General features: G+C 37.8%; 1 protein-coding gene across 1 annotated transcript; it reads right to left on the bottom strand.

Annotated features, from left to right (window-relative positions):
* Window positions 1-399: 399 nt before the first annotated feature.
* Window positions 400-26521, bottom strand: LOC138852058 (von Willebrand factor-like; the record flags this gene model as incomplete). Its single annotated transcript, XM_070081674.1, has 8 exons — window positions 26330-26521; window positions 25610-25721; window positions 19827-19997; window positions 19362-19614; window positions 16213-16351; window positions 12062-12237; window positions 9944-10124; window positions 400-515 (listed from the first exon to the last, which is right to left on the bottom strand). Coding segments are annotated over exons 1-8 (1340 nt in total), but the record flags the coding sequence as incomplete, so codon positions are not given.
* Between the last annotated feature and the right edge of the window lie 982 nt (window positions 26522-27503).

Below are 27503 nucleotides of genomic sequence, written 5' to 3'. Positions count from 1 at the left end.
TCTTTAATTATATTTACTGTCTGTACATTTATGACTACACAAATTATGGTATGTACAGTGTCTTGTTGTTTTAATCATCTTGTGTTTCTAACTGACCATCAGATATTGTCTCAGGAACTTTTAAAAATAATAGTACACATTTCCTCTAATGATCTCCTAATTCAAGCCTCTACTTTGCCCAAGACAGCAAAAGGTCCCCTGCTCACAAATTAATTTAAGACTATGCTTAAGTATTAGGTTTAGCCTACCCGAAATGCCTAGGCATGATAGTGGCTTTCTTTGTACCCATCAAATTATGAAATGCAAACACATTATAACCTCTGCAAAAAAAAGAAAACTTCTGTTTTGATTGTTTGTACTCTCATCTCACTTACTTGGTTTGTACTCTCATCAACTTACTTGGTGGGTGCAGGTTTGTTGCGTGAGAATTCCACAGACTCCTGTGTATCCCCAGTACCAACCCTCAGTGTGATGGACTTGGCACAGGTCACTCCATCAGTTCCACATGGCACATTCTAAGAATTGTCAAATAGCACAAGAATTTTAGCTAATATAAACATAAACATCACACGAGAAAAATTTATAAAATGCAAAGTAAATTAAACAAGTATGAATAGCTAATACTGAGTATGTATAAAGGTTTGAGTCTATGTTCTGGATTCATTCAGAGCTCTGCAGCCAGCCTAACCAAATGTTGCACATTGTCATTATTACATTTTATGGGAAAGTGCTAAACCCCACAAGGGTCATAGAGCACACAGGAAATGGAAGGTAATCAGATCTGATCAAAGTAAAAGAAGGGGTAGCCACAGTTCCTTGTATCACTGGCATCAAGGCATCCTCTTTAAAACCTGAATTCTGCATACCAGAAAAATGACAAAACTCTGACAGATGTACAAGTAAGAAACTGATTTCAGAAAAAAGAGGCAGTGGTGAAACAATGTATAGGAGGGCTCTGCTTTAGAGCACTTCACTTTACAGAGTTTAGCTAATACAGTGGTTTTTCAGTTATATCCAGTCTTCATTTATTCAAGCTACCTACAATAAATATGTGGAAAATATTTAATTTTCCGAAGTTATAGTGCCTAATATGTAATTAATGTGTTATTGTTGGTCTGAAGTATATTTGAAAGTGGAGGAGAACCAACAGAGAAACTCTGCATATGCTCCGGGAGAAGAGGGGAGGTGGGAGTGTGTTTGAATGCGGTTAACAGGCTGGTCAAAAAATGGGACCAGGAAATTGGCATCCACAGCGGTCTAAGGATTAATATAGGCCTCCCTTCATAATAGGAAGTGTTGCAACTGTTCCCAGTTTAGAATATGGAACAGAAAGTGAACAAAACCACCATAATAGGGTAGTGACAATGGGAAATAGTTAGGGACACTGGCTTGGAGAGTGTAGAGGCAGTGACAACAAACTCATCTAATTTAATCAAGCTTTATCGAGGACAGATTAGGGTGGACTGACCTCTGATGAACAGAAAATAATATGGGAATGTAATATACAGTGGACCCTCAGCTAACGAACGCATCACATAACGTTAAATCTACCCAACAAAGTGTTTGAGCGTAAAAATTCTGGCCTGACTAACGATAAAAAACTCACCCAACGTGATTCGTCCTGAACCTGTCCGTCCAGCCTGAGTGCCTCAGCTGCCCTGCTGTCATTATTTACAAGCCAGGGTGGTCGGTTTCATACATACATTCGATACATTTTGTATTATTCCATTGTTTATAGTGCTTGTAACTGCTAAATAAGCCACCATGGGCCCAAAGAAAGCTTCTAGTGCCAACCTTGTGGTAAAAAGGGTGAGAAATACTATCAAAATACTATTGTACCACAGTCAGCTGCTGCTGCACTACCGTTAGCTGTTGCTGCACCACTGTCAGCTGTACTACTCGAAGATGTGGAGAGACTGTTGTTAGTGTGGCTTAACGAGAAACAATTACCAAGAACACATAAGAACATAAGAACATAAGAAAGGAGGAACACTGCAGGAGGCCTGCTGGCCCATACTAGGCAGGTCCTTTACAATTCATCCCACTAACAAAACATTTACCCAACCCAATTTTCAATGCTACCCAAGAAATAAGCTCTGATGTGAAAGTCCCACTCAAATCCAACCCTTCCCACTCATGTACTTATCCAACCTAGATTTGAAACTACCCAAAGTCCTAGCCTCAATAACCCAACTAGGTAGACTGTTCCACTCATCAACTACCCTATTTCCAAACCAATACTTTCCTATGTCCTTTCTAAATCTAAACTTATCTAATTTAAATCCATTACTGCGGGTTCTCTCTTGGAGAGACATCCTCAAGACCTTATTAATATCCCCTTTATTAATACCTATCTTCCACTTATACACTTCGATCAGGTCTCCCCTCATTCTTCGTCTAACAAGTGAATGTAACTTAAGAGTCTTCAATCTTTCTTCATAAGGAAGATTTCTGATGCTATGTATTAATTTAGTCATCCTACGCTGAATGTTTTCTAACGAATTTATGTCCATTTTGTAATACGGAGACCAGAACTGAGCTGCATAATCAAGGTGAGGCCTTACTAATGATGTATAAAGCTGCAGTATGACCTCTGGACTTCTGTTGCTTACACTTCTTGATATAAATCCCAGTAATCTATTTGCCTTATTACGTACGCTTAGGCATTGCTGTCTTGGTTTAAGGTTGCTGCTCACCATAACCCCCAAGTCCTTTTCGCAATCTGTATGGCTAAGTTCTACATCATTTAATTTATAAGTACTAGGGTTATGGGCACTCCCAAGCTTCAGAACCTTGCACTTATCTACATTGAACTGCATCTGCCACTTTTCTGACCAAGAATAGAGTTTGTTTAAATCCTCCTGAAGTTCCCTAACATCTACGTTTGAATCAATTATCCTACCTATCTTTGTGTCATCGGCGAATTTGCTCATATCACTAGTAATTCCCTCATCAAGATCATTGATATATATTATAAACAACAACGGGCCCAAGACTGATCCCTGTGGAACGCCACTTGTTACAGATCCCCACTCGGATTTAACCCCATTTATGGACACTCTCTGCTTCCTGTCAGTGAGCCATGACTCGATCCACGAGAGCACTTTTCCCCCAATGCCATGGGCTGCCACTTTCTTTAACAGTCTATGGTGCGGAACTCTATCAAAAGCCTTACTAAAATCTAAGTAAATAATATCAAATTCTTTATTGTGGTCAACAGCCTCAAAAGCTTTACTGAAGAAAGTTAATAAATTAGTTAGACAAGACCGGCCTCTTGTGAATCCATGCTGAGTATCATTAATCAAGCTATGCTTATCGAGATGGCTTCTTATAATCTCAGCTATAATTGACTCTAGTAATTTGCCTACAATTGAGGTCAGGCTTATTGGGCGGTAATTTGACGGTAACGACTTGTCCCCTGTTTTAAAAATAGGAGTTACATTAGCCATCTTCCACATATCAGACACTACACCTGTTTGAAGAGATAAATTAAAAATATTAGTTAATGGTTCACAGAGTTCCATTTTGCATTCCTTAAGAACCCTTGAAAAAACCTCATCAGGACCCGGCGACTTATTTTGCTTCAGTCTGTCTATCTGCCTCACAACCATCTCACTAGTGACTGTGATGTTACATAATTTATCTTCTTCTAGCCCACTGTAAAAATTAATTACTGGAATATTGTTAGTGTCTTCCTGTGTAAAAACTGAGAGAAAATAATTATTTAAAATCAAGCACATTTCATTCTCATTGTCAGTAAGGTGCCCATAGTTATTTTTAAGGGGACCTATCTTATCTCTAACTTTTGTTCTATAGACCTGGAAAAAACTTTTTGGGTTAGTTTTAGAATCCCTAGCAACTTTAATTTCATAGTCCCTTTTAGCTTTTCTTATCCCCTTTTTAATGTCCCTCTTAATGTCAATATACTGATTCATAAGATGACCCTCACCTCTTTTGATACGCCTATAAATTCCTTTCTTATGCCCTAGTAGATATTTGAGCCTATTATTCATCCATTTTGGGTCATTTCTATTTGATCTAATTTCTTTATATGGGATAAACGCTCTTTGAGCAGCATGTATAGTGTTCAGAAAACTGTCATATTGATAGCTCTCTTCGTTACCCCAGTCAACAGATGATAAGTGTTCTTTAAGCCCATCGTAATCTGCTAAGCGAAAATCTGGGACTGTTACTGAGTTATCGCTACTATCGTACTTCCATTCAATGCTAAATGTAATTGATTTGTGGTCGCTAGCACCCAGTTCCTCTGAAATTTCTAAATTATTAACAAGGGATTCATTGTTTGCCATAACTAAGTCAAGCAGGTTATTTCCCCTTGTAGGTTCTGTCACAAACTGCTTCAAAAAACAATCCTGAAATACTTCTAAGAAGTCGTACGATTCTAAATTCCCAGTCAAGAAATTCCAATCAACATGACTAAAGTTAAAGTCTCCTAGAATTACTACATTATCGTGCCTTGTGGCCTTAACAATTTCCTCCCATAGTAGTTTCCCTTGGTCCCTATCTAAGTTAGGGGGACGGTATATCACTCCTAAAATCAGTTTTTCATGCCCCTCTGAAAATTCTATCCAAACAGACTCTGTATGTGTTACTTCAGACTTAATACCCGTTTTTATGCAACAGTTCAAGCGATCTCGGACGTACAATGCCACCCCACCCCCCCTCCCAATACTTCTATCTTCTTGGAACAATTTAAAACCCTGAATATGACATTCCGCAGGCATGTCCCGACTTTTTGAATTAAACCACGTCTCAGTTAAGGCAAATACATCAATGTTACCTACACTAGCAACTAATCTCAACTCGTCCATCTTATTCCTAGCACTACGGCAATTAGCATAATAAACATTGAAAGACTCTCCTTTCTCTTTACCCTTCCTGCTCATTTCTATTTTTCTACTAAACCTATTACCGTCTTTATCACCCAAGGTCCCTGGCTTTTCAATATCTATCTCGTTCTTATTATTACTAGTTCCCCTAGAACTCGTAATATTACTACACTGGGACTTCACTGATCTCTTTTTGATATACCTTGTGTCCTTATCACACTGTGTAAAAACTCTATGCACATAAAGGGCCCTAAAATATGGAATTCATTACCAGAAGATATTAAAGTAACCCAGTCTGAAAACCAGTTTAAGACTCTTCTCAAAAGCCACTTAAATACCCTAGACTAAACGCTAAATACTCAGTACACACATACTCACTTATGTACTCCCACATCATAACTTCAACAATCACTTTGAACCTTTTATCCATTGTTGCCAGGAATATAACTGAACCATTGTTTTCCACAAAAAGCATTTTAAACTATAAGAATATATCCTTTTCTTATACAAATTTAATTCACTTATAATTAATAATCTACTGTTCAACTATGAAATAATTACTGTCCTACTGTACAACTATGATAAAATCCTTAGTGTTAAGTAGTCTGTAAGCCAATAATGTTAAGTTGGCCCATTATGCCAAGGCATAATAGAGGCTCTCTTTGCATTGCAACCCACTATTGTAAATATAAAATCTCAATGTACTGTTTGCAAAGACATAAAATAAATAAATAAATAAAATAAATAAATAAATAAATAAATAGTGGCATACACAGTGTGATAAGGCATGGCAAAGCTGAAAAATTCCAACCCCAATAAGTGTTTAATTGTGACGAAACAGGCCTGTTCTGAAAGAAAATGCCAAACAGGACCTACATTACTCAGAAGGTAAAGGCACTCCCAGGACACAAGCCTATGAAAGACAGCCTAACTTTCTTGTTTTGTTTTAATGCTAGTGGGGATTGCAAAGTGAAACCTTTACTCATGTATCACTCTGAAAATCCCAGAGTGTTCAAGAAAAACAGTGTTTCATCACTCATCAATACTCTTCAATAAAGGTAAGTGTCATTTTTACATTTATTTATATAGTTATTGTGCATGTCTCATTGTTTTCTTTGTAGGGAAATGTATATTTCATGAAAAAAAAATTACTTTTTTAATATTTCCGGCTGTCTGGAACGGATTAATTGGATTTCCATTATTTCTTATGGGGAAAATTAATTCGGCAAACGATAATTTCGTCTAACAATGAGCTCTCAGGAACGGATTAATATCATTAGCCGAGGGTCCACTGTACTGGGGATTGTGAAGAATATAGTGGAAAACACACTCAACCAAAGTGATATTAGGTGAAATAAAGAGTTCACCATATTGAAATTCCAATGTGACACCTGGTAACCTGGCATCCCATTTCCGATATCCACGGAGCTCAGCCTCCTGTATTGGAATAAAACAAATCAGAAATAGTGTCTTGCTGAAGTTGCATCATATCAGCTTAGCAAGACTTCAAAATGAGATGGTGAATGGAGGAAATAAGAAGCATCAACCACTGACAGCTAAGTACACCTTGTTATATAGAGTTAGCTGGCCAGTTTAATTTCTATGTATAATATGGTAGGTATTGTAGGTGATCCAGCTGCATCATGTGACCACCAGAGAAAATCTGGTAAGTGGTGGTATTATATATGTACAAGTATTTTTCCCTGATGGATATATATGTGTCTAACTTCCCCCCCCCCTTTTTCTTCAGTCAGTCTAATATTCATATTCATATAGTATTTTATTTGGACATGATACACAGTTGTATAAGGAATTATAGTAGTTGGGTGTACATGCCAAAAGCCCCTTGTATGCAAAGAATTATGGGCAGGCTTAAAATTAACTTAAAATTAACACTCCACAACTAATTAGTAGTGCCGTACTTGTGGGTGCTATCCACTTCTAAGTTATAGTACTGGTCTAGGGCAGATGTGTTTAAAGTGTGGGATATCGAAGGAGCCGCTTGCAGCGACCAGGGGTGGCTTAAGTTTTCTCACACATCTACACGGGGTAACTACTGTAAACAATATATGGTTGTCACCTCCCACTGAAATTATTTGTATGAATGCAATGACGAAGTTCATACAGGTAACACCTTATAAATTTTCCACATTCACCACTCACTATAAGCTAAGTACAAAAATATATGAAGCTAAGTAATGTGTATACTGTATATGTATTACTTAGGCCTAGCTCTATTGCTCACTTAATATATGATAGTGTAAACATGTTATCAGGCTTTTATATGCATTTGAAAGTAAAAAGAAAAAGGGCTGTTTCACTTTACAGCAATTTTTGCTTTACAGCAGTAGCCTAGAACATAACCTGCTGTATAAGTGGGGCCCTCCTGTACAATAAGGAGTCTTCTGTAATCAGTGTCTTACTAAACTCAGCATAGTCTTGTCATTTGACCCTGAGAAAATTTCAGGCTATGTTGGGCAAACTAAAGGAGCTCATTGAGGATATGGTGATGATCTGAACAGCTACCTATTATTTTTTCAACATACTGTGTACTCAGACAACTCTGGGTTCTACTGCTAGTAGAACCCAGAGCTGTAATATGTAAGTAATACAGCATTCCATGATAATAGTTTATTAACAAAATTCAAGGATTCCCTTCTAATATACTGATGTTCTTTATACATATTACATTAAACTTTACTGTATACTATCATACAGTGACATATAAAAGGAACTGGTGGCTAAATCTCCCGCTTCACACACGGAGGGCCCGGGTTCAATTCCCGGCGGGTGGAAACATTTCGACACGTTTCCTTAAACTTGTTGTCCTGTTCACCTAGCAGCAAATAGAAACCTGGGTGTTAGTCGACTGGTGTCAGTCGCATCCTGGGGGACAAGATTAAGGACCCCAATGGAAATAAGTTAGACAGTCCTCGATGACGCACTGACTTTCTTGGGTTATCCTGGGTGGCTAACCCTCCGGGGTTAAAAATCCGAACGAAATCTTATCTTATCTTATCATTGAATACTAATAGAGGAATGTATTAAGAGTACCATAAACTCTTGCTGTTCATCAAGCTTTTAGTTCAACAAAAAATATTAATTATTTTTTTTTATTAACACACTGGCTGATTCCCACCAAGGCAGGGTGGCCCGAAAAAAGAAAAACTTTCACCATCATTCACTCCATCACTGTCTTGCCAGAAGGGTGCTTTACACTACAGTTTTTAAACTGCAACATTAACACCCCTTCTTCAGAGTGCAGGCACTGAACTTCCCATCTCCATGACCCAAGTCCGGCCTGCCAGTTTCCGTGAATCCCTTCATAAATGTTACTTTGCTCACACTCCAACAGCACGTCAAGTATTAAAAACCATTTGTCTCCATTCACTCCTATCGAACATGCTCACGCATGCCTGCTGGAAGTCCAAGCCCCTCGCACACAAAACCTCCTTTACCCCCTCCCTCCAACCTTTTCTAGGCCGACCCCTACCCCGCCTTCCTTCCACTACAGACTGATACACTCTTGAAATCATTCTGTTTCGCTCCATTCTCACTACATGTCCAAACCACCTCAACAACCCTTCCTCAGCCCTCTGGACAGCAGTTTTGGTAATCCTGCACCTCCTCCTAACTTCCAAACTACGAATTCTCTGCATTATATTCACACCACACATTGCCCTCAGACATAATATCTCCACTGCCTCCAGCCTTCTCCTCGCTGCAACATTCATCACCAATGCTTCACACCCATACAAGAGCGTTGGTAAAACTATTCTCTCATACATTCCCCTCTTTGCCTCCAAGGACAAAGTTCTTTGTCTCCACAGACTCCTAAGTGCACCGCTCACCCTTTTCCCCTCATCAATTCTATGATTCACCTCATCTTTCATAGACCCATCTGCTGACACGTCCACTCCCAAATATCTGAATACATTCACCTCCTCCATACTCTTTCCCTCCAATCTGATATCCAATCTTTCATCACCTAATCTTTTTGTTATCCTCATAACCTTACTCTTTCCTGTATTCACTTTTAATTTTCTTCTTTTGCATACCCTACCAAATTCATCCACCAACCTCTGCAACTTCTCTTCAGAATCTCCCAAGAGCACAGTGTCATCAGCAAAGAGCAACTGTGACAACTCCCACTTTATATGTGATTCTTTATCTTTTAACTCCACATCTCTTGCCAAGACCCTCGCATTTACTTCTCTTACAACCCCATCCCTAAATATATTAAACAACCACGGTGACATCACACATCCTTGTCTAAGGCCTACTTTTACTGGGAAATAATTTCCCTCTTTCCTACATACTCTAACTTGAACCTCACTATCCTCGTAAAAACTCTTCACTGCTTTCAGTAACCTACCTCCTACACAATACACCTGCAACATCTGCCACATTGCCCCCCTATCCACCCTGTCATACGCCTTTTCCAAATCCATAAATGCCACAAAAACCTCTTTAGCCTTATCTAAATACTGTTCACTTATATGTTTCACTGTAAACACCTGGTCCACACACTCCCTACCTTTCCTAAAGCCTCCTTGTTCATCTGCTATAGGATCAAAAAATACAAGCATTAAAAGCATTATCAGAATGACATGAATTCAATGAGAAATAGAGGAGTCATCAGATTCTTTTCCTCTGAATCTCAAGATTGAGGACAACACCTGTAAAAATTGAGTTAATGGTGATCCTATGTAGTGTTCTCTAATGTGTTATTAGAATTAGTTCTTTGTCTTTATATGGCTCATTTAGGAAAGTCACCACAGTGTGCAAGAGGGAAGGCAGGCAAGCAAGACACAAAATAAACAAGAGTGAACAAGTTAGAAAACAAGACATGACAACCATCAGTTACCTTTCCCCATAATATCTGGGAGAGGAAGGAGGGAAGAGGTGTACTGCTACATGCACACACACATATTCAGAAAATGAATATGTGAGGAATGCATTTCTTCCTTAAACTTTAAGCTATGGAAAGAGAATATAACATGAGAGTGACAGAGAGGATTGTTGTAAAGCTTGGTATAGTACAGTACTTCACAGTTCTTTATATCTTAAAAAAAAAAAATGTATTCACATACCTGCACTATGACTTCAAAGTTATCAGCCTTAGAGTTTTTGCCCTTAGCCAGGAGATAATCACAGGTGCCAAAGAACTCATAGAGTCGGCCATCAAAGGTCTTGTAGTGAGAGTCACCCCAAGCAGTACATATCCCTGGACACTGTTTATCTGTACATAGCCACTGACCACCCTCGCAGTTACTGTGATGAAGTAAATATTGGTGGAATATTATACAAAGATGATAAAACTCTTAATGAAATCAAAGATTATTAGGTTACAATTTTTTCTTTGTAGCTGATTATCCTCAATTCAGGCATCAGTCTTGATGTACTGATTTGCACTCTCTCAAAACTCACTTTGCATTTCACTAGATGATGGGTCACATATATGATGGGTCACATATATGATGGGTCACATGTATGATGAGTCACATGTATAATAGGTCACATGTATGATGAGTCACATGTATGATAGGTCACATGTATGATGGGTCACATGTATGATGAGTCATATGTATCATGGGTCACATGTATGACATACAGTGTGATTTCAACAATTTTTTGTCTGCACCTCTGAATGCTGGTCTTATTTTTGTAAGCTTAACCTATGCTGATATTATTCTGTTTACAATATATGCACTTCAGAAGACAAAATTTTTTTTTCAAAGTATTTCTGTGAACTTTTTTACCCCCATGAACAAATGATGCATAAGCCAACAAACCGGTTAGAAGAAAGACACCATCTTCTCAGAGAAACCTATCTCACAACAAACCAGTTAGAAGAAAGACACCATCTTCTCAGAGAAACCTATCTTACAACAAACCAGTTAGAAGAAAGACACCATCTTCTCAGAGAAACCTATCTTACAACAAACCAGTTAGAAGAAAGACACCATCTTCTCAGAGAAACCTATCTCACAACAAACCAGTTAGAAGAAAGACACCATCTTCTCAGAGAAACCTATCTTACAACAAACCAGTTAGAAGAAAGACACCATCTTCTCAGAGAAACCTATCTTACAACAAACCAGTTAGAAGAAAGACACCATCTTCTCAGAGAAACCTATCTTACAACAAACCGGTTAGAAGAAAGACACCATCTTCTCAGAGAAACCTATCTCACAACAAACCAGTTAGAAGAAAGACACCATCTTCTCAGAGAAACCTATCTTACAACAAACCAGTTAGAAGAAAGACACCATCTTCTCAGAGAAACCTATCTTACAACAAACCAGTTAGAAGAAAGACACCATCTTCTCAGAGAAACCTATCTTACAACAAACCGGTTAGAAGAAAGACACCATCTTCTCAGAGAAACCTATCTCACAACAAACCAGTTAGAAGAAAGACACCATCTTCTCAGAGAAACCTATCTTACAACATTTCATGTATACTTCCAAATGAAAAGTTGTAATAAAGGTTTCTCAGCAAATATAGAGCTTTTCTTACTACTTTTTGCTTAAAGATGGTACTCTTTTTTTTTTTTTTAATGTTGGGAGAATTCTCCTAATATTTTGGTCAAAGTCTGTCATAGCAAAACATAAAATGAGATCAAGTTTAAAAAAGTCAATATTTTAAAAACTTAAGAAAAAACCATCTCTTGCAAGCACATCTGATAGTTTATCATCAATTGTAACTTCTATGTATGTTTAAAAAAAGTAAAGATTCTTATTTATGTTCAATTTCAGTATGTGTGACTTAGGTTCTATATACTACATCCTTATTCCAATAAAAGTATAATAAACAAAATAGTTTCACAAAAATTATAAACAAGTTATATCAGCTCTGACACTATATAAATGCTTTACTAAAAACTTATGAATACTGTTGAAATGTTGCAAATATCAATGATAGTTTCTCTCTAAATTATCAGTTTAAGAGAGAGAGAGAAGCAGACAGACAGAGACAGAAACAGATTGAGACAGAGACAGACAGAGACAGGCTGAGACAAAGAAAAAGACAGACAGACTGACACAGAGACAGAGGGAAAGAGAGAGAATGAATAAGAATTTCTACCTACACTTTTCCTGCTTGCTGTATTACTCTGCTATTCACTGCTGTAAAATGCAACTTTAAAAAATAAAATTAAGTCCCAAATATAATAGGCAGAAGTCAAAAAATACACAGTGAGGTCCTACCAGGAATTGCAATCCTCGGTGATAGTAGCATTCTCTTCATAGGAGCGACCACCATGATGGCAAGGACACTGGTTGTGGTGGATACATGTGCCGGTGTCAGCATCACGAACATACCCAGGGGCACAGATGCATCCAGGCCGGCACAGATCACTAACCACAGGACGCAGGTGCATTGTCTGCACAGATCAAATACAATATAAATCACTCATATTATATAATTTGGTTTTTCATGTTACAGTCTTATACAGCACTCAATAAAGACTGTTTCCAATATTGTACCTCCAAAACAGTATCTAACAGGGAATGAAAATGTGGTTTCTTCCATACTGACATTGCTATCACATCTCATACAAACTACTTACATTGCACGATTCACAAGTAGCTCCAAAAACATGTATTTGTTGGCTGCATTAGTACAGCTCCAATATTCAATGATAATACTGGCAGATTTCAATGACAAATCATAAAAAATTAAGCGAATTGTATCCACAGGTTATTTATTACATATAATATACATAAGTAGAAGAGAGGGAGACTACTTCCCGGTAAAAGTAGGTCTTAGACAGGGATGTGTAATGTCACCATGGTTGTTTAATATATTTATAGATGGGGTTGTAAAAGAAGTAAATGCTAGGGTGTTTAGGAGAGGGGTGGGATTAAATTAAGGGGAATCAAATACAAAATGAGAATTGACAGTTACTTTTTGCTGATGATATTGTGCTTATGGGAGATTCTAAAGAAAAATTGCAGAGGTTAGTGGACAAATTTGGGAGTGTGTAAAGGTAGAAAGTTCAAATGAACATAGAAAAGAGTAAGGTGATGAGGGTAAGTAAGTAAGTAAGTTTATTCAGGTATACACAAATACAGTTACATAGAATTATCATACATAGCAGCATATGTGTAGAGAACCTAGGATAACCCAAAAAGTCAGACAGAGTGACTTATTTCCATTGGGGTCCTAAAAGGGTATCAAATGATTTTGATAAAGAAAAATTGGATATTAAATTGGGGAGGAGGAGTATGGAAGAAGTGAATGTTTTCAGATATTTGGGAGTTGATGCATCAGCGGATGGATTTATGAAGGATGAGGTTAATCATAGAACTGATGAAGGAAAAAAGGCGAGTTGTGCATTGAGGTATATGTGGAGACAAAAAACGTTTATGGATTTGGAAAAAGGCGTATGACAGGGTGGATAGGGGGGCAATGTGGCAGATGTTGCAAGTGTATGGTGTAGGAGGTAGGTTACTGAAAGCAGTGAAGAGTTTTTACGAGGATAGTGAGGCTCAAGTTAGAGTATGTAGGAAAGAGGGAAATTATTTCCCAGTAAAAGTAGGCCTTAGACAAGGATGTGTGATGTCACCGTGGTTGTTTAATATATTTATAGATGGGGTTGTAAGAGAAGTAAATGCGAGGGTCTTGGCAAGAGGTGTGGAGTTAAAAGATAAAGAATCACACACAAAGTGGGAGTTGTCACAGCTGCTCTTTGCTGATGACACTGTGCTCTTGGGAGATTCTGAAGAGAAGTTGCAGAGATTGGTGGATGAATTTGGTAGGGTGTGCAAAAGAAGAAAATTAAAGGTGAATACAGGAAAGAGTAAGGTTATGAGGATAACAAAAAGATTAGGTGATGAAAGATTGAATATCAGATTGGAGGGAGAGAGTATGGAGGAGGTGAATGTATTCAGATATTTGGGAGTGGACGTGTCAGCGGATGGGTCTATGAAAGATGAGGTGAATCATAGAATTGATGAGGGGAAAAGAGTGAGTGGTGCACTTAGGAGTCTGTGGAGACAAAGAACTTTGTCCTTGGAGGCAAAGAGGGGAATGTATGAGAGTATAGTTTTACCAACGCTCTTATATGGGTGTGAAGCATGGGTGATGAATGTTGCAGCGAGGAGAAGGCTGGAGGCAGTGGAGATGTCATGTCTGAGGGCAATGTGTGGTGTGAATATAATGCAGAGAATTCGTAGTTTGGAAGTTAGGAGGAGGTGCGGGATTACCAAAACTGTTGTCCAGAGGGCTGAGGAAGGGTTGTTGAGGTGGTTCGGACATGTAGAGAGAATGGAGCGAAACAGAATGACTTCAAGAGTGTATCAGTCTGTAGTGGAAGGAAGGCGGGGTAGGGGTCGGCCTAGGAAAGGTTGGAGAGAGGGGGTAAAGGAGGTTTTGTGTGCGAGGGGCTTGGACTTCCAGCAGGCATGCATGAGCGTGTTTGATAGGAGTGAATGGAGACAAATGGTTTTTAATACTTGACGTGCTGTTGGAGTGTGAGCAAAGTAACATTTATGAAGGGGTTCAGGGAAACCGGCAGGCCGGACTTGAGTCCTGGAGATGGGAAGTACAGTGCCTGCACTCTGAAGGAAGGGTGTTAATGTTGCAGTTTAAAAACTGTAGTGTAAAGCACCCTTCTGGCAAGACAGTGATGGAGTGAATGATGGTGAAAGTTTTTCTTTTTCGGGCCACCCTGCCTTGGTGGGAATCGGCCAGTGTGATAATAAATAAATATAAAAAAAAAAACGTTATCTATGGAGGCAAAGAAGGGAATGTATGAAAGTATAGTAATACCAACACTCTTATATGGGTGTGAAGCTTGGGTTGTAAATGCTGCAGTGAGGAGACGGTTGGAGGCAGTGGAGATGTCCTGTCTAAGGGTAATGTGTGGTGTAAATATTATGCAGAAAATTTGTAGTGTGGAAATTAGGAGGTGTGGAGTTAATAAAAGTATTAGTCAGAGGGCTGAAGAGGGGCTGTTGAGGTGGTTTGGTCATTTAGAGAAGGGATCAAAGTAGAATGACATAGAGAGCGTATATATCTTTAGAGGAAGGAAGGTGGGGTAGGGGTTGTCCTCGAAAAGGTTGGAGGGAGGGGGTAAAGGAGGTTTTGTGGGCGAGGGGCTTGGACTTCCAGCAAGCGTGCATGAGCGTGTTAGATAGGAGTGAATGGAGATGAATGGTATTTGGGACCTGACGAGCTGTTGGAGTGTGAGCAGGGTAATATTTAGTGAAGGGATTCAGGGAAACTGGTTAATTTTACATAGCCAGACTTGTGTCCTGGAAATGGGAAGTACAATGTCTGCACTTTAAAGGAGGGGTTTGAGATATTGGCAGTTTGGAGGGATATGTTGTGTATCTTTATATGTATATGCTTTTAAACTGTTGTATTCTGTGCACCTCTGCAAAACCAGTGATTATGTGTGAGTGAGGTGAAAGTGTTGAATGATGATGAAAGTATTTTCTTTTTGGGGATTTTCCTTCTTTTTGGGTCACCCTGCCTCGGTGGGAGACAGCTGACTGCCTCGGTTTAATATTTACCATGGGAGACACCATCTATATTTGCTTTTTTAGACTTGTTTGACTCAAAAAAAAAAAAAAAGTACCCTTTTATTACTTCATTTGACAGCATAGTACAGTACTGTGAAATTTATACAACTCTTTTTCTCAGACTGATGTTGAGAGAACGCTTTTAGAATTTATTCTGGGTAAATACCATACTAGCAAAAAATTACAAGGGTTTATACACCCACTGACTGATACTATTGAAAACTGTAAACAAAATACTGTACTACTGTATAATCACAATACCACTGATGCTGAACAGCAATGGACTTGTAGACAGAAACAGTCTGTGGAGCAACTAACATCTTGTTACTGTAACATGAAATTGATACCTTGTAAAACTTTTGCACTCTGACAGGATTGTTGGTTTTTTTCTGTCTCATGAACATATAAAATAAAGGTAAAATTTACAAACTTCTATCAACATTCACTACGTACTTATCTTTACTTTCCAGATTATTTCTTAATAGTCCTTATTCCTCTATTTTTTCCTTTCCAAATTAAGAGGCCTCGTGGGAAACTGGGACATAGAGCGATGATCCCCAGAAACATTAACAGATGCAGTAAAATAGATAACAGATGTAACCGTTAGTAAGCCCAATGACATTTTAAATATTTAGTTAACTTGTAAATATTGAAATTTAAACTTAATTCGGGTATAGTAAATGAAATTTTAAGATGCCTGGAATTTGAATCAGTGAATCTATACTTTACCATAAACTGATTTTTTTTATTGAAAAGTGAAATTATAAATAATCCTGAATCATCATTCTATCTGAGCTGCTATCGCATCACACTTCTTCCTTTTTCATTACCTGGCAGGTATTCTCTTCTTCTGGAAGACAGTCAGTGTAAACCTCATTCCTGTCTTGATGACACAGAACCTGTGGGGGTCTTGTTACGGTCTCATTTTCTCGTGGTTCCCAGCAATTCCAGCCAGCATTGAAACACTCACTGTAAGAGTGGTCATTACAATTAAAACTTGTATAACATGTAAATATGAAATCAAAATATCATAGGATTTCTTTTACCCAAATTGGTTGGGACTAAAGGTGCTTTGGTTCATGTAATAGATTTTTCAAATAATGAGGAGTAGCTATGGTAGTATGTATTACAAAGTGTACGTTATCCTAAACATAAAAAGTTATAATACCATGGCTAGGACAATACACAAATAACCTCCATTGAAGGGAAGGAAGCCTATGATAATGTTTTGGTCTGAGTCTGACTTGAACCACTGGTAAATCAGTGTGACTTGTCAATGATCCAAGCCTGACCAAAACATTATCATAAGTTTCCCTCTTTTAAGCACAAGTTAGTAGTGTATAAGTTATCATATTAGTAATTATTAAGAAATAGCTACTGTACAGCAGGTCCCCTACTTACGACATTAATACCTTCCTGAAACTTGTTCAATATTTAATTACAGTGTTTCGCTAATGCAGAGGTTTTTCAATTATGTATACCTATTCTTCATTTATTTGGACTTCCTACAATAAATATATTTACCACTCACTATACGCCTAGGACGAAAATATTTTAAGGTAAGTAATGTGCGCACCATATATGCATTCTGTAAGCCTAGTTCTATTGCTCACTTAATATATGATAGAGCAACCATGTTTTCATGCATTTATCTTGAAAGTGAAAAAAGGATGCTTTACTTTACAGCAGTAGCTCAGAACTTAACCTACTGTGTATGTGGGGCTCTCCTATACAGTGGACCCTCGCCTAACGATATTAATCTGTTCCTGAGAGCTCAACGTTAGGCAAAATTATCGTTAGCCGAATTAATTTTCCCCATAAGAAATAATGGAAATCAAATTAATCCGTTCCTGACACCCCAAAGTATGAAAAAAAAAAATTTTACCACATGAAATATTAATTTTAATACACACAAACTGAAGAAGACATGTACAATTACATAACACTTACCTTTACTGAAGATCTGGTGATGGTTGATGGGATGGGAGGAAGGGAGAGTGTGGATGGTGTTAATGTTTAGAAGGGGAATCCCCTTCCATTAGGACTTGAGGTATCAAATCCTTTTCCGGGGTTACTTCCCTTCTTTTAATGCCATTAAGACCAGCTTGAGAGTCACTGGACCTCTGTCGCACAACAAATCTGTCTACAGAGGTCTGTATGTCCCGTTCCTTTAAGATTTGCCTAAAATGGGCCACAACACTGTCATTGTAATAGTCACCAGCATGGCTTGCAATGGCTGTGTTAGGGTGATTTTCATCCATAAAGGTTTGCAGTTCAACCCACTTTGCACATATTTCCTTAATCTCTGAAGTAGGCACAATGGATTCCACAACTGGCATAGGCATCTCAGGGTTAGCCCCAAACCCTTCAAAATCTTTCTTAATTTCCATACTAATTCTCACCCTTTTAATCACAGGGTTGGCACTAGAAGCTTTCTTGGGGCCCATGGTGACTTATTTTGCAGGTGCAATCACTAAAAACGCTGTGATAATATGAAATGTTCCGATTGTATATTTGGATGCAACCATGGTAGCTGGCTTGTAAACACTGGCACCCACGGGACGAGTGAGGCGCGCTCAGGCTACATGTGGACGCATCTTGAATGGAACGAATTGCGTTGGGCGAGTATTTTAACGCTAGCCGAGGCAAACTTTTTGCATTGAAATGTATCGCTAGGCGGATTTAACGTTATGCGATGCATTCGTTAGGCAAGGGTCCACTGTGTTCAGAACTCAGAACCCAATCTCCAGAAAAATCTATAGATATTTTAAATATATCTAATATAAGGACTAACTATTTAAGTCATGACCAAAATTTAAGAAAGATTGCTTGAAAAATAAAGACAAAAATAATGAATATTTATAACATACATACATACCATACATAGAAAGAATTCATTCCAAACACTATCTTAAAAAACACACATAACAGTTTGTAATAAATATTATTTGACAGTGCAAAATGGTTTGAGACCAAGCCATGGGGGCAATGACCTCAGAATCATTAACAGAAACCAGTAAACAAATATATAACAAATTATATTCTAAAGATATACTATATGACTTAAATTTTATTAATATTCTGGGATTAACATTCACACGTACATTTCTCTCAACACTTGCATTCATCATTAACAAATTCATTTAACACTTCTGCTTCTATCTTATCACACTTACCAGCATTATGCAGTGTTTCACAATGCACCTGATCACACACTACTGCATTATCACAGTTTATTGTATATAAAAATATAATTGACATGCTGTCAGGCTAACAGTTGTATATAATTCAAGATCCACATCCAGTAGGCCGATGTTTGCAAATCTGGATAATAGACTTAATCTTTTATAATATATCATGGGGAGGAGCTGGTGCTTACAAATCTGGATGATGGACTTGATCTCTTTTAATATATTAAGGAAAGGAGCCATGATTTTTTTCTGTTAATTTAATATTTAAACTTAAAAGAATTCTGGATATGAGAGGTTGCCTATTGTAAATTTTTAGATATAATAATACTTAATAATTTTAAAATACTAGTTTTTTAACTTTTTCAAGACATATACAGTAAATGCCTATTTTATATGTCAGGTCCAGGAAAGAAAGGAATATTGTCACCATCAATGATGTAGAATAATTTACTATTTTTTTTTAACACACTGGCCATCTCCCATTGAGGTATTATGACCTGAAAAAGAAACACTTTCACCATCATTCACACTATCACTACATTGTACTCATATAAGTTTGCAGGATAAGATGATACAAATCAACAAAATACTGTACATTACTTTATAATACATGTATTTCCTGAGCTAAAACTATACATAATACAACTGACAGTGACAATTAATTTAGAATTACAAATAGTTTACTGTAATTGTCATTTTTTTATTTTTTTGTGTTGCGAATACCTTTGGATGTTAAAATAAATAACATTAAAATAGAGTACACTGTATAAAATAAGTAAAAAACTGACCAGACCATGAAGGAACCATCTGTCTGCTCCTGCATCATTTCATAACCAGGTTTGTATTCCTTAGCTTCATATACACATGGACAGTCAGTGATGGGGATGCAGATACCATCTCCATCTAAGGAGAAGCCTTCCAAGCAGTTACAGCCCTCTACGCATTTCCTCGTGCAATCAGGATTGGTGGCCAAGTCTAGGCAAGTGTGGGAACAGCGGTTCCCACATACTTGATACTTCTGCCCACCAGTACAATGAACACCTGCAATTATTCATCATCCAAGAAGAAATATTTTAATAACAAACAAAAAATGTACTGCCTTGCCCTTTTTTTATATATGTATAGTAATTTATAACTACTAATTTTATAGCCATAGTCATTTCTGCTAAAAAACTGGAATGATGGTTGATGTGCAAATAAGCCAAGTAACTGAGTGATTGCAAAAGAAAGAATACATTCAGCTAATAACGTACCACACTCTCGAACCTCAGCCCGCCAGTCAATGAGGACTCCCTTCCTGGCACATTCTTTGCTGTAGGCAGCCAGCACTGGACACAAACAGCCATCCAACTTGGTTTCACAAGAGCACATATCGTACAAGCAGTCGCGGTAGAAGGGGTCAGGGTCCACTTCCAGGTGACATGCTGTTCGTGCACATATTATATAGAGTACTTCTAATGCTGAGTAGTTACAAGTATATCTTTTATTTTTACATCAAAGAATTTACAAGCTAAGAGCTGTTGCCCTAAGTCAGTGCATCTCAAAGCCCAGATGCTATCTAGGGTCCACTACCCCCTCCCCAGTATGTGGCTCACAATAGTCACCCAACACCTCAGTATTGCACCTATTTACTTGCAGGTGAAGAAGGTTAACAGGTACTGACATTTATCTTCTTTACATATACATATTGTATACTGTATATGTACTGGCATTTATCTTCTTTACATATACATATTGTATATTTTATATGTACGACATTTATCTTCTTTACATATACATATTGTATATTGTATATGTACTGACATATATCTTCTTTACATATACATATTGTCTATAACAAGAATACTACATGTATACATATTCCAGATTGTCTCTTTGCTCCAAAGCAGAGATCATTTTTTTTAACACATCGACCATCTCCCACCAAGGCAGGGTGACCCAAAAAAAAGAAAAACCCAAAAAGAAAGAAAAAACTTTCATTATCAGTCAATACTTTCACCATAACTCATACATAATCACTGTCTTTGCAGAGTCACCCAGATACAACAGTTTAGACAGTCACTCTAAAGTGCCAATACCCCAAACCCCTCCTGTAAAGTGCAGGCATTGTATGTAGTACTTCCAATTTCCAGGACTCAAGTCCAGCTAACTGGTTTCCCTGAATCCCTTCACAAAATGTTACCCTGCTCACACTCCAACAGCTGCTAGATGTGATTTATCTACTATATATTATAGGTAAAACACATTACTGGCCAACACAGGATAATTAGTTTTAAATTTATAAGCAGATAAAGATACGGATGATCTAATTTCTTGAGCTTGATTCACTTTATCACTGTAATTCTTAAGTACAGTGGAACCTCGGCTTATGAATTTAATCTGTTCCGTGACCTTGTTCGTATCCCGATTTGTTCATATGCTGAGTCAATTTTCCTCATTTAAATTAATTGAAATGGCATTAAACCGCTCCAGCGGAATTCCTGCTCTTAGAAGGCACGACAAAATACGTACTTCAAATCGATGCTAATATCAACTCTACGGTTTATTTATATATCACAATTCATCTAATTTCACCACCATTCAAGAAATGCACAACAGGTGCATCATTGTCAATGTTCAGTATTTCTTCAATGTCAGCTTCCTGTAACTCCATTAGCACACAGTCAAGATGAGTAAATAGAATTGTCAACGCTTATTGCTTGGGTACGTTTATTCTGTTAGTGGGCTGGACGTGTGAAGGACCTGCCTAGTATGGGCCAACAGGCCTACTGCAGTGTTCCTCCTTTCTTATGTTATTATGTACCCACAACACCAATCATACTCAGCCCCTCCCAATCATATATTTGTCCAATCTCTTTTTTTTTTTTTTTTTCAACAAGTCAGCCGTCTCCCACCGAGGCAGGGTGACCCAAAAAAGAAAGAAAATCCCCAAAAAGAAAATACTTTCATCATCATTCAACACTTTCACCACACTCGCACATTATCACTGTTTTTGCAGAGGTGCTCAGAATACAACAGTTTAGAAGCATACACATATAAAGATACACAACATATCCCTCCAAACTGCCAATATCCCAAACCCCTCCTTTAAAGTGCAGGCATTGTACTTCCCATTTCCAGGACTCAAGTCCGACTATATGAAAATAACCGGTTTCCCTGAATCCCTTCACTAAATATTACCCTGCTCACACTCCAACAGATCGTCAGGTCCCAAGTACCATTCGTCTCCATTCACTCCTATCTAACACGCTCACGCACGCTTGCTGGAAGTCCAAGCCCCTTGCCCACAAAACCTCCTTTACCCCCTCTCTCCAACCCTTTCGAGGACGACCCCTACCCCGCCTTCCTTCCCCTATAGATTTATATGCTTTCCATGTCATTCTACTTTGATCCATTCTCTCTAAATGACCAAACCACCTCAACAACCCCTCTTCTGCCCTCTGACTAATACTTTTATTAACTCCACACCTTTTCCTAATTTCCACACTCCGAATTTTCTGCATAATATTTACACCACACATTGCCCTTAAACAGGACATCTCCACTGCCTCCAACCGTCTCCTCGCTGCTGCATTTACCACCCAAGCTTCACACCCATATAAGAGTGTTGGTACTACTATACTTTCATACATTCCCTTCTTTGCCTCCATAGATAATGTTTTTTGACTCCACATATACCTCAACGCACCACTCACCTTTTTTCCCTCATCAATTCTATGATTAACCTCATCCTTCATAAATCCATCCGCCGACACGTCAACTCCCAAGTATCTGAAAACATTCACTTCTTCCATACTCCTCCTCCCCAATTTGATATCCAATTTTTCTTTATCTAAATCATTTGATACCCTCATCACCTTACTCTTTTCTATGTTCACTTTCAACTTTCTACCTTTACACACATTCCCAAACTCATCCACTAACCTTTGCAATTTTTCTTTAGAATCTCCCATAAGCACAGTATCATCAGCAAAAAGTAACTGTGTCAATTCCCATTTTGAATTTGATTCCCCAAAATTTAATCCCACCCCTCTCCCGAACACCCTAGCATTTACTTCCTTTACAACCCCATCTATAAATATATTAAACAACCATGGTGACATTACACATCCCTGTCTAAGACCTACTTTTACCGGGAAGTAGTCTCCCTCTCTTCTACACACCCTAACCTGAGCCTCACTATCCTCATAAAAAATCTTTACAGCATTTAATAACTTACCACCTATTCCATATACTTGCAACATCTGCCACATTGCTCCTCTATCCACTCTATCATATGCCTTTTCTAAATCCATAAATGCAATAAAAACTTCCCTACCTTTATCTAAATACTGTTCACATATATGCTTCAATGTAAACACTTGATCTACACATCCCCTACCCACTCTGAAACCTCCTTGCTCATCCGCAATCCTACATTCTGTCTTACCTCTAATTCTTTCAATTATAACCCTACCGTACACTTTTCCTGGTATACTCAGTAAACTTATTCCTCTATAATTTTTACAGTCTCTTTTGTCCCCTTTCCCTTTATATAAAGGGACTATACATGCTCTCCGCCAATCCCTAGGTACCTTCCCCTCTTTCATACATTTATTAAACAAAAGTACCAACCACTCCAACACTATATCCTCCCCTGCTTTTAACATTTCTGTCATGATCCCATCAGTTCCAGCTGCTTTACCCCCTTTCATTTTACGTAATGCCTCACGTACCTCCCCCACACTTACATTCTGCTCTTCTTCACTCCTAAAAGATGGTACACTTCCCTGACCAGTGCATGAAATTACTGCCTCTGTTTCTTCCTTAACATTTAAAAGTTCCTCAAAATATTCTCGCCATCTACCTAATACCTCCATCTCCCCATCTACTAACTCCCCTACTCTATTTTTAACTGACAAATCCATATTTTCCCTAGGCTTTCTTAACTTGTTTAACTCACTCCAAAATTTTTTCTTATTTTCATTAAAATTTCTTGACAGTGCCTCTCCCACTCTATCATCTGCTCTCCTTTTGCGCTCTCTCACCACTCACTTTACCTTTCTTTTACTCTCCATATACTCTGCTCTTCTTATAACACTTCTGCTTTGTAAAAACCTCTCATAAGCTACCTTTTTCTCTTTTATCACACCCTTTACTTCATCATTCCACCAATCACTCCTCTTTCCTCCTGCCCCCACCCTCCTATAACCACAAACTTCTGCCCCACATTCTGTACTGCATTTTTAAAACTATTCCAACCCTCTTCAACCCCCCCACTATTCATCTTTGCACTAGCCCACCTTTCTGCCAATAGTCGCTATATCTCACCCGAACTTCCTCCTCCCTTAGTTTATACACTTTCACCTCCCTCTTACTTGTTGTTGCCACCTTCCTCTTTTCCCATCTACCTCTTACTCTAACTGTAGCTACAACTAAATAATGATCCGATATATCAGTTGCCCCTCTATAAACATGTACATCCTGGAGCCTACCCATCAACCTTTTATCCACCAATACATAATCTAATAAACTACTTTCATAACGTGCTACATCATACCTTGTATATTTATTTATCCTCTTTTTCATAAAATATGTATTACTTATTACCAAATCTCTTTCTACACATAGCTCAATTAAAGGCTCCCCATTTACATTTACCCCTGGCACCCCAAATTTACCTACTACTCCCTCCATAACATTTTTACCCACTTTAGCATTGAAATCCCCAACCACCATTACTCTCACACTTGATTCAAAACTCCCCACGCATTCACTCAACATATCTCAAAATCTCTCTCTCTCCTCTACACTTCTCTCTTCTCCAGGTGCATACACGCTTATTATAACCCACTTTTCACATCCAATCTTTATTTTACTCCACATAATCCTTGAATTAATACATTTATAGTCCCTCTTTTCCTGCCATAGCTTATCCTTCAACATTATTGCTAATCCTTCTTTAGCTCTAACTCTATTTGAAACCCCTGACCTAATCCCGTTTATTCCTCTCCACTGAAACTCTCCCACCCCCTTCAGCTTTGTTTCACTTAAAGCCAGGACATCCAGCTTCTTTTCATTCATAACATCCACAATCATCTCTTTCTTATCATCTGCACAACATCCATGCACATTCACGTATGTATTATAATAATAATAATAATAATAATTATTATTATTACTATTATTATTAATTTAGGGTAGTGGAGCACAGATCCAATTCCCTTGATCAAGAGCCCCTCACCAAAGAACCTCCCTTGAGGGGGAAGTTCACATCCTGAACTATCGTTCGTATCCAGAAGCAAAAAATCAATCGAGTGACTGTTCCTATCCTGAAAAATTCGCATGGTGGGGCATTCGTAAGCCGAGGTTCCACTGTACACTATTATACGTAATACTGTACTGTAATATTGCATGAAAACACAAATAACTAACAAGTAATCTACTGCATACGCAGTGTATTAGTCAGCATATTAGTCATCACTTAGTTCTGGAGAGATCTTTTTATCCTTAAAAAGTCGACTTATATGCTGGCATATACTGTACTGTACATTCCTGTTTATAGTTTTAACATATTATGTACTGTACATTTTTGTTTATATTTTTAACATATTCTCATTTGGTGCATTAAGAATCATATAGCATTATGTGAGTCACTGAAAGTTTACTATTGTTTCAAATAAATTACTTAGAGTATGCATTACTTGCACTGCGATACAGTATATTCTCTTGACTAAACAGGAGGCTCGAAAATGGGAAATGTAAAGAAACAAAACTCAGTCATAATAAGAAAATAACAAAAGCAATAAAGTATTCCAGTCATGTAGGAAATAAAAAGCAACTAGAACACATTTGTAGTATAAGTATTAATCTTACTTAATGTCTATATCATTAAGACATCTGAATTTCTTACACATGTATGTCCTTAGACAAATAGCAAAAGGAAATACATGTAATGTATATTCTAATACTGAAATGAGAGGTTATAAAATGAGGAGAAAAAAGGAATGACTAAAACAAGATACGATTCATTGGAAAACATACTAGGCACACTTACAAGCAAAGAGATTTGATTTGACTTTGGTACAAAACTTCTCTGCTACAGCCTTGTTCTGCACATGTCTGTCACATGGTTTACTTTCATCTGCAATTGGTGCATCTGGGCATTTCTGTTAAAAGATATTAAGAAAAAGTCAATAGGTAGTCACTTGTTTTTGGTTGTCAGGCTAAATCAAAACAGTATCTGTCACTGTTGGTTGTAATCAGTCACCCATGAAAGCAATACTGTATCATCAAAGAATTAAAGACAATGCTCTTTTCCTCATTAAAGAGAATTTTTATATGGATACACACTGAAGCACTACTTGTTGCATATTTATATCTACCTGTCACTCTTTCAATTCCAGCATCAATGTTTCCAAACCCTAATTTTGCCTCACATCTGATGAAGTAACCCTCACCATCTTTGGTTTTCAATGCAAGAGGGAAGTGCTTGTCTTATTAGATGTTTCAAGTGATTATTCACTATCTTTAATGTATAAATGAGCAGGAAAAATCTGTGGGATTTTTACAGAATACACTCCACTCAAGAATGAGAGCTTCCAGAGGAAAGCGCATCAAAGCTGCTCTTGAAATTATGTATGCTGACTGGACTTTTAATATAATTTTGTTTATATAATTCTGATTGATGTGCAGGGGAAATCATAAAATAATGCATAAAGCTACCTTTAAGAACAAATAGTGTAACACCACCTTAAGAGACTAGTTTTGGACTGACCTCGGAAGTCTTCCACTTGTTAGCAAAAGCAATGGCACTCTGTTCAATGTCTTTCTCAGGTGTGAGGAAGTCATCACGTTGGTTGTCAGTGAAGGTTCCACACAGACCCTGTGTCATGCCACGGAACTCTGCTGGTGCGTCTATGTACACACGAGTCTGACCATCCCACCACACATCCAGTCCATTGCTCATCTCAACTGGAAAAGTCAATCAATTCATTCTTCCAATTTTTATTTTTTTTTTCAACACATCAGCTGTCTCCCACAACAAATAATAATAATAATGCAAATAATGTTCACAGAAACACAACAATAATTGGCTGATTAAATAAAATAACCCATTAAAAATAACAGTTGGGTTAACATAATCACTTAAAAACAACCTAGTTCTGCTTAGCAACAATTTTTTTTTTTAACAATGCCTATCTCCCACTGAGGTGGGGGGGACCCAACAAAGAAAACATTTCCACTGTCACTCACTCAATCACTGTCCTTCCAGAGGTGCACTGACATTTCAGTTCTGACAACCCTCCAAATTGTAACATCCCCACCCCAACTTCAGAATGCAGACATTGTGTTTCCCACCTCCAGGACTCAGGTCTGGTTAACTGATTTCCCAGAATTCCTTCATAAATGTTGCCTTGTTCATACTCCAACAGCAAATCAAATCATACAAGTCACTTGCCTCCACTCCTATCTAACACACCTTAAATGTCCAAGCCCCTAGCACTCATAATAAATTTAATTCCACACAGTATATAACTGTTACAAAATTATAGGACATTTATTAGAACATTATGGAAAGCCCCTTTAGCATTTTCGGCAGGTACTCGAGACCATCATCAGAAACTAAGTCATTCAACAAATCAACCAATGCCAGGCAGGAAATCCAGATAATATAGGAGGGCTCAGAAGCCACATACTCATTAAAGTTATCCTAGTTTTAAATTAATTCATACTGTTACTAGACTTGGTAGAATCATGTAACCTATTCCAGCCTTTAATCACTGTATAAAAGGTGTTTAGATACCTGACCATCTACTTTCTCTTACTATGGGTATAGTGATGTGGTTTCTTGTAGACATGGTTTAGTGAAAAGGAAAAGACAAGTGCAGAGCAAGACTGTTTTGGTACAATGTTCACTCCATGAAGAGCTTTATCGATTATTATATTTA

The sequence above is a fragment of the Cherax quadricarinatus genome, unplaced genomic scaffold, assembly GCF_038502225.1.
Source record: "Cherax quadricarinatus isolate ZL_2023a unplaced genomic scaffold, ASM3850222v1 Contig3621, whole genome shotgun sequence".
Lineage (NCBI taxonomy): Eukaryota > Metazoa > Arthropoda > Malacostraca > Decapoda > Parastacidae > Cherax > Cherax quadricarinatus.
Note: the sequence above shows the minus strand (reverse complement) of the source record. Positions and strands in the feature narration are given on the sequence as shown.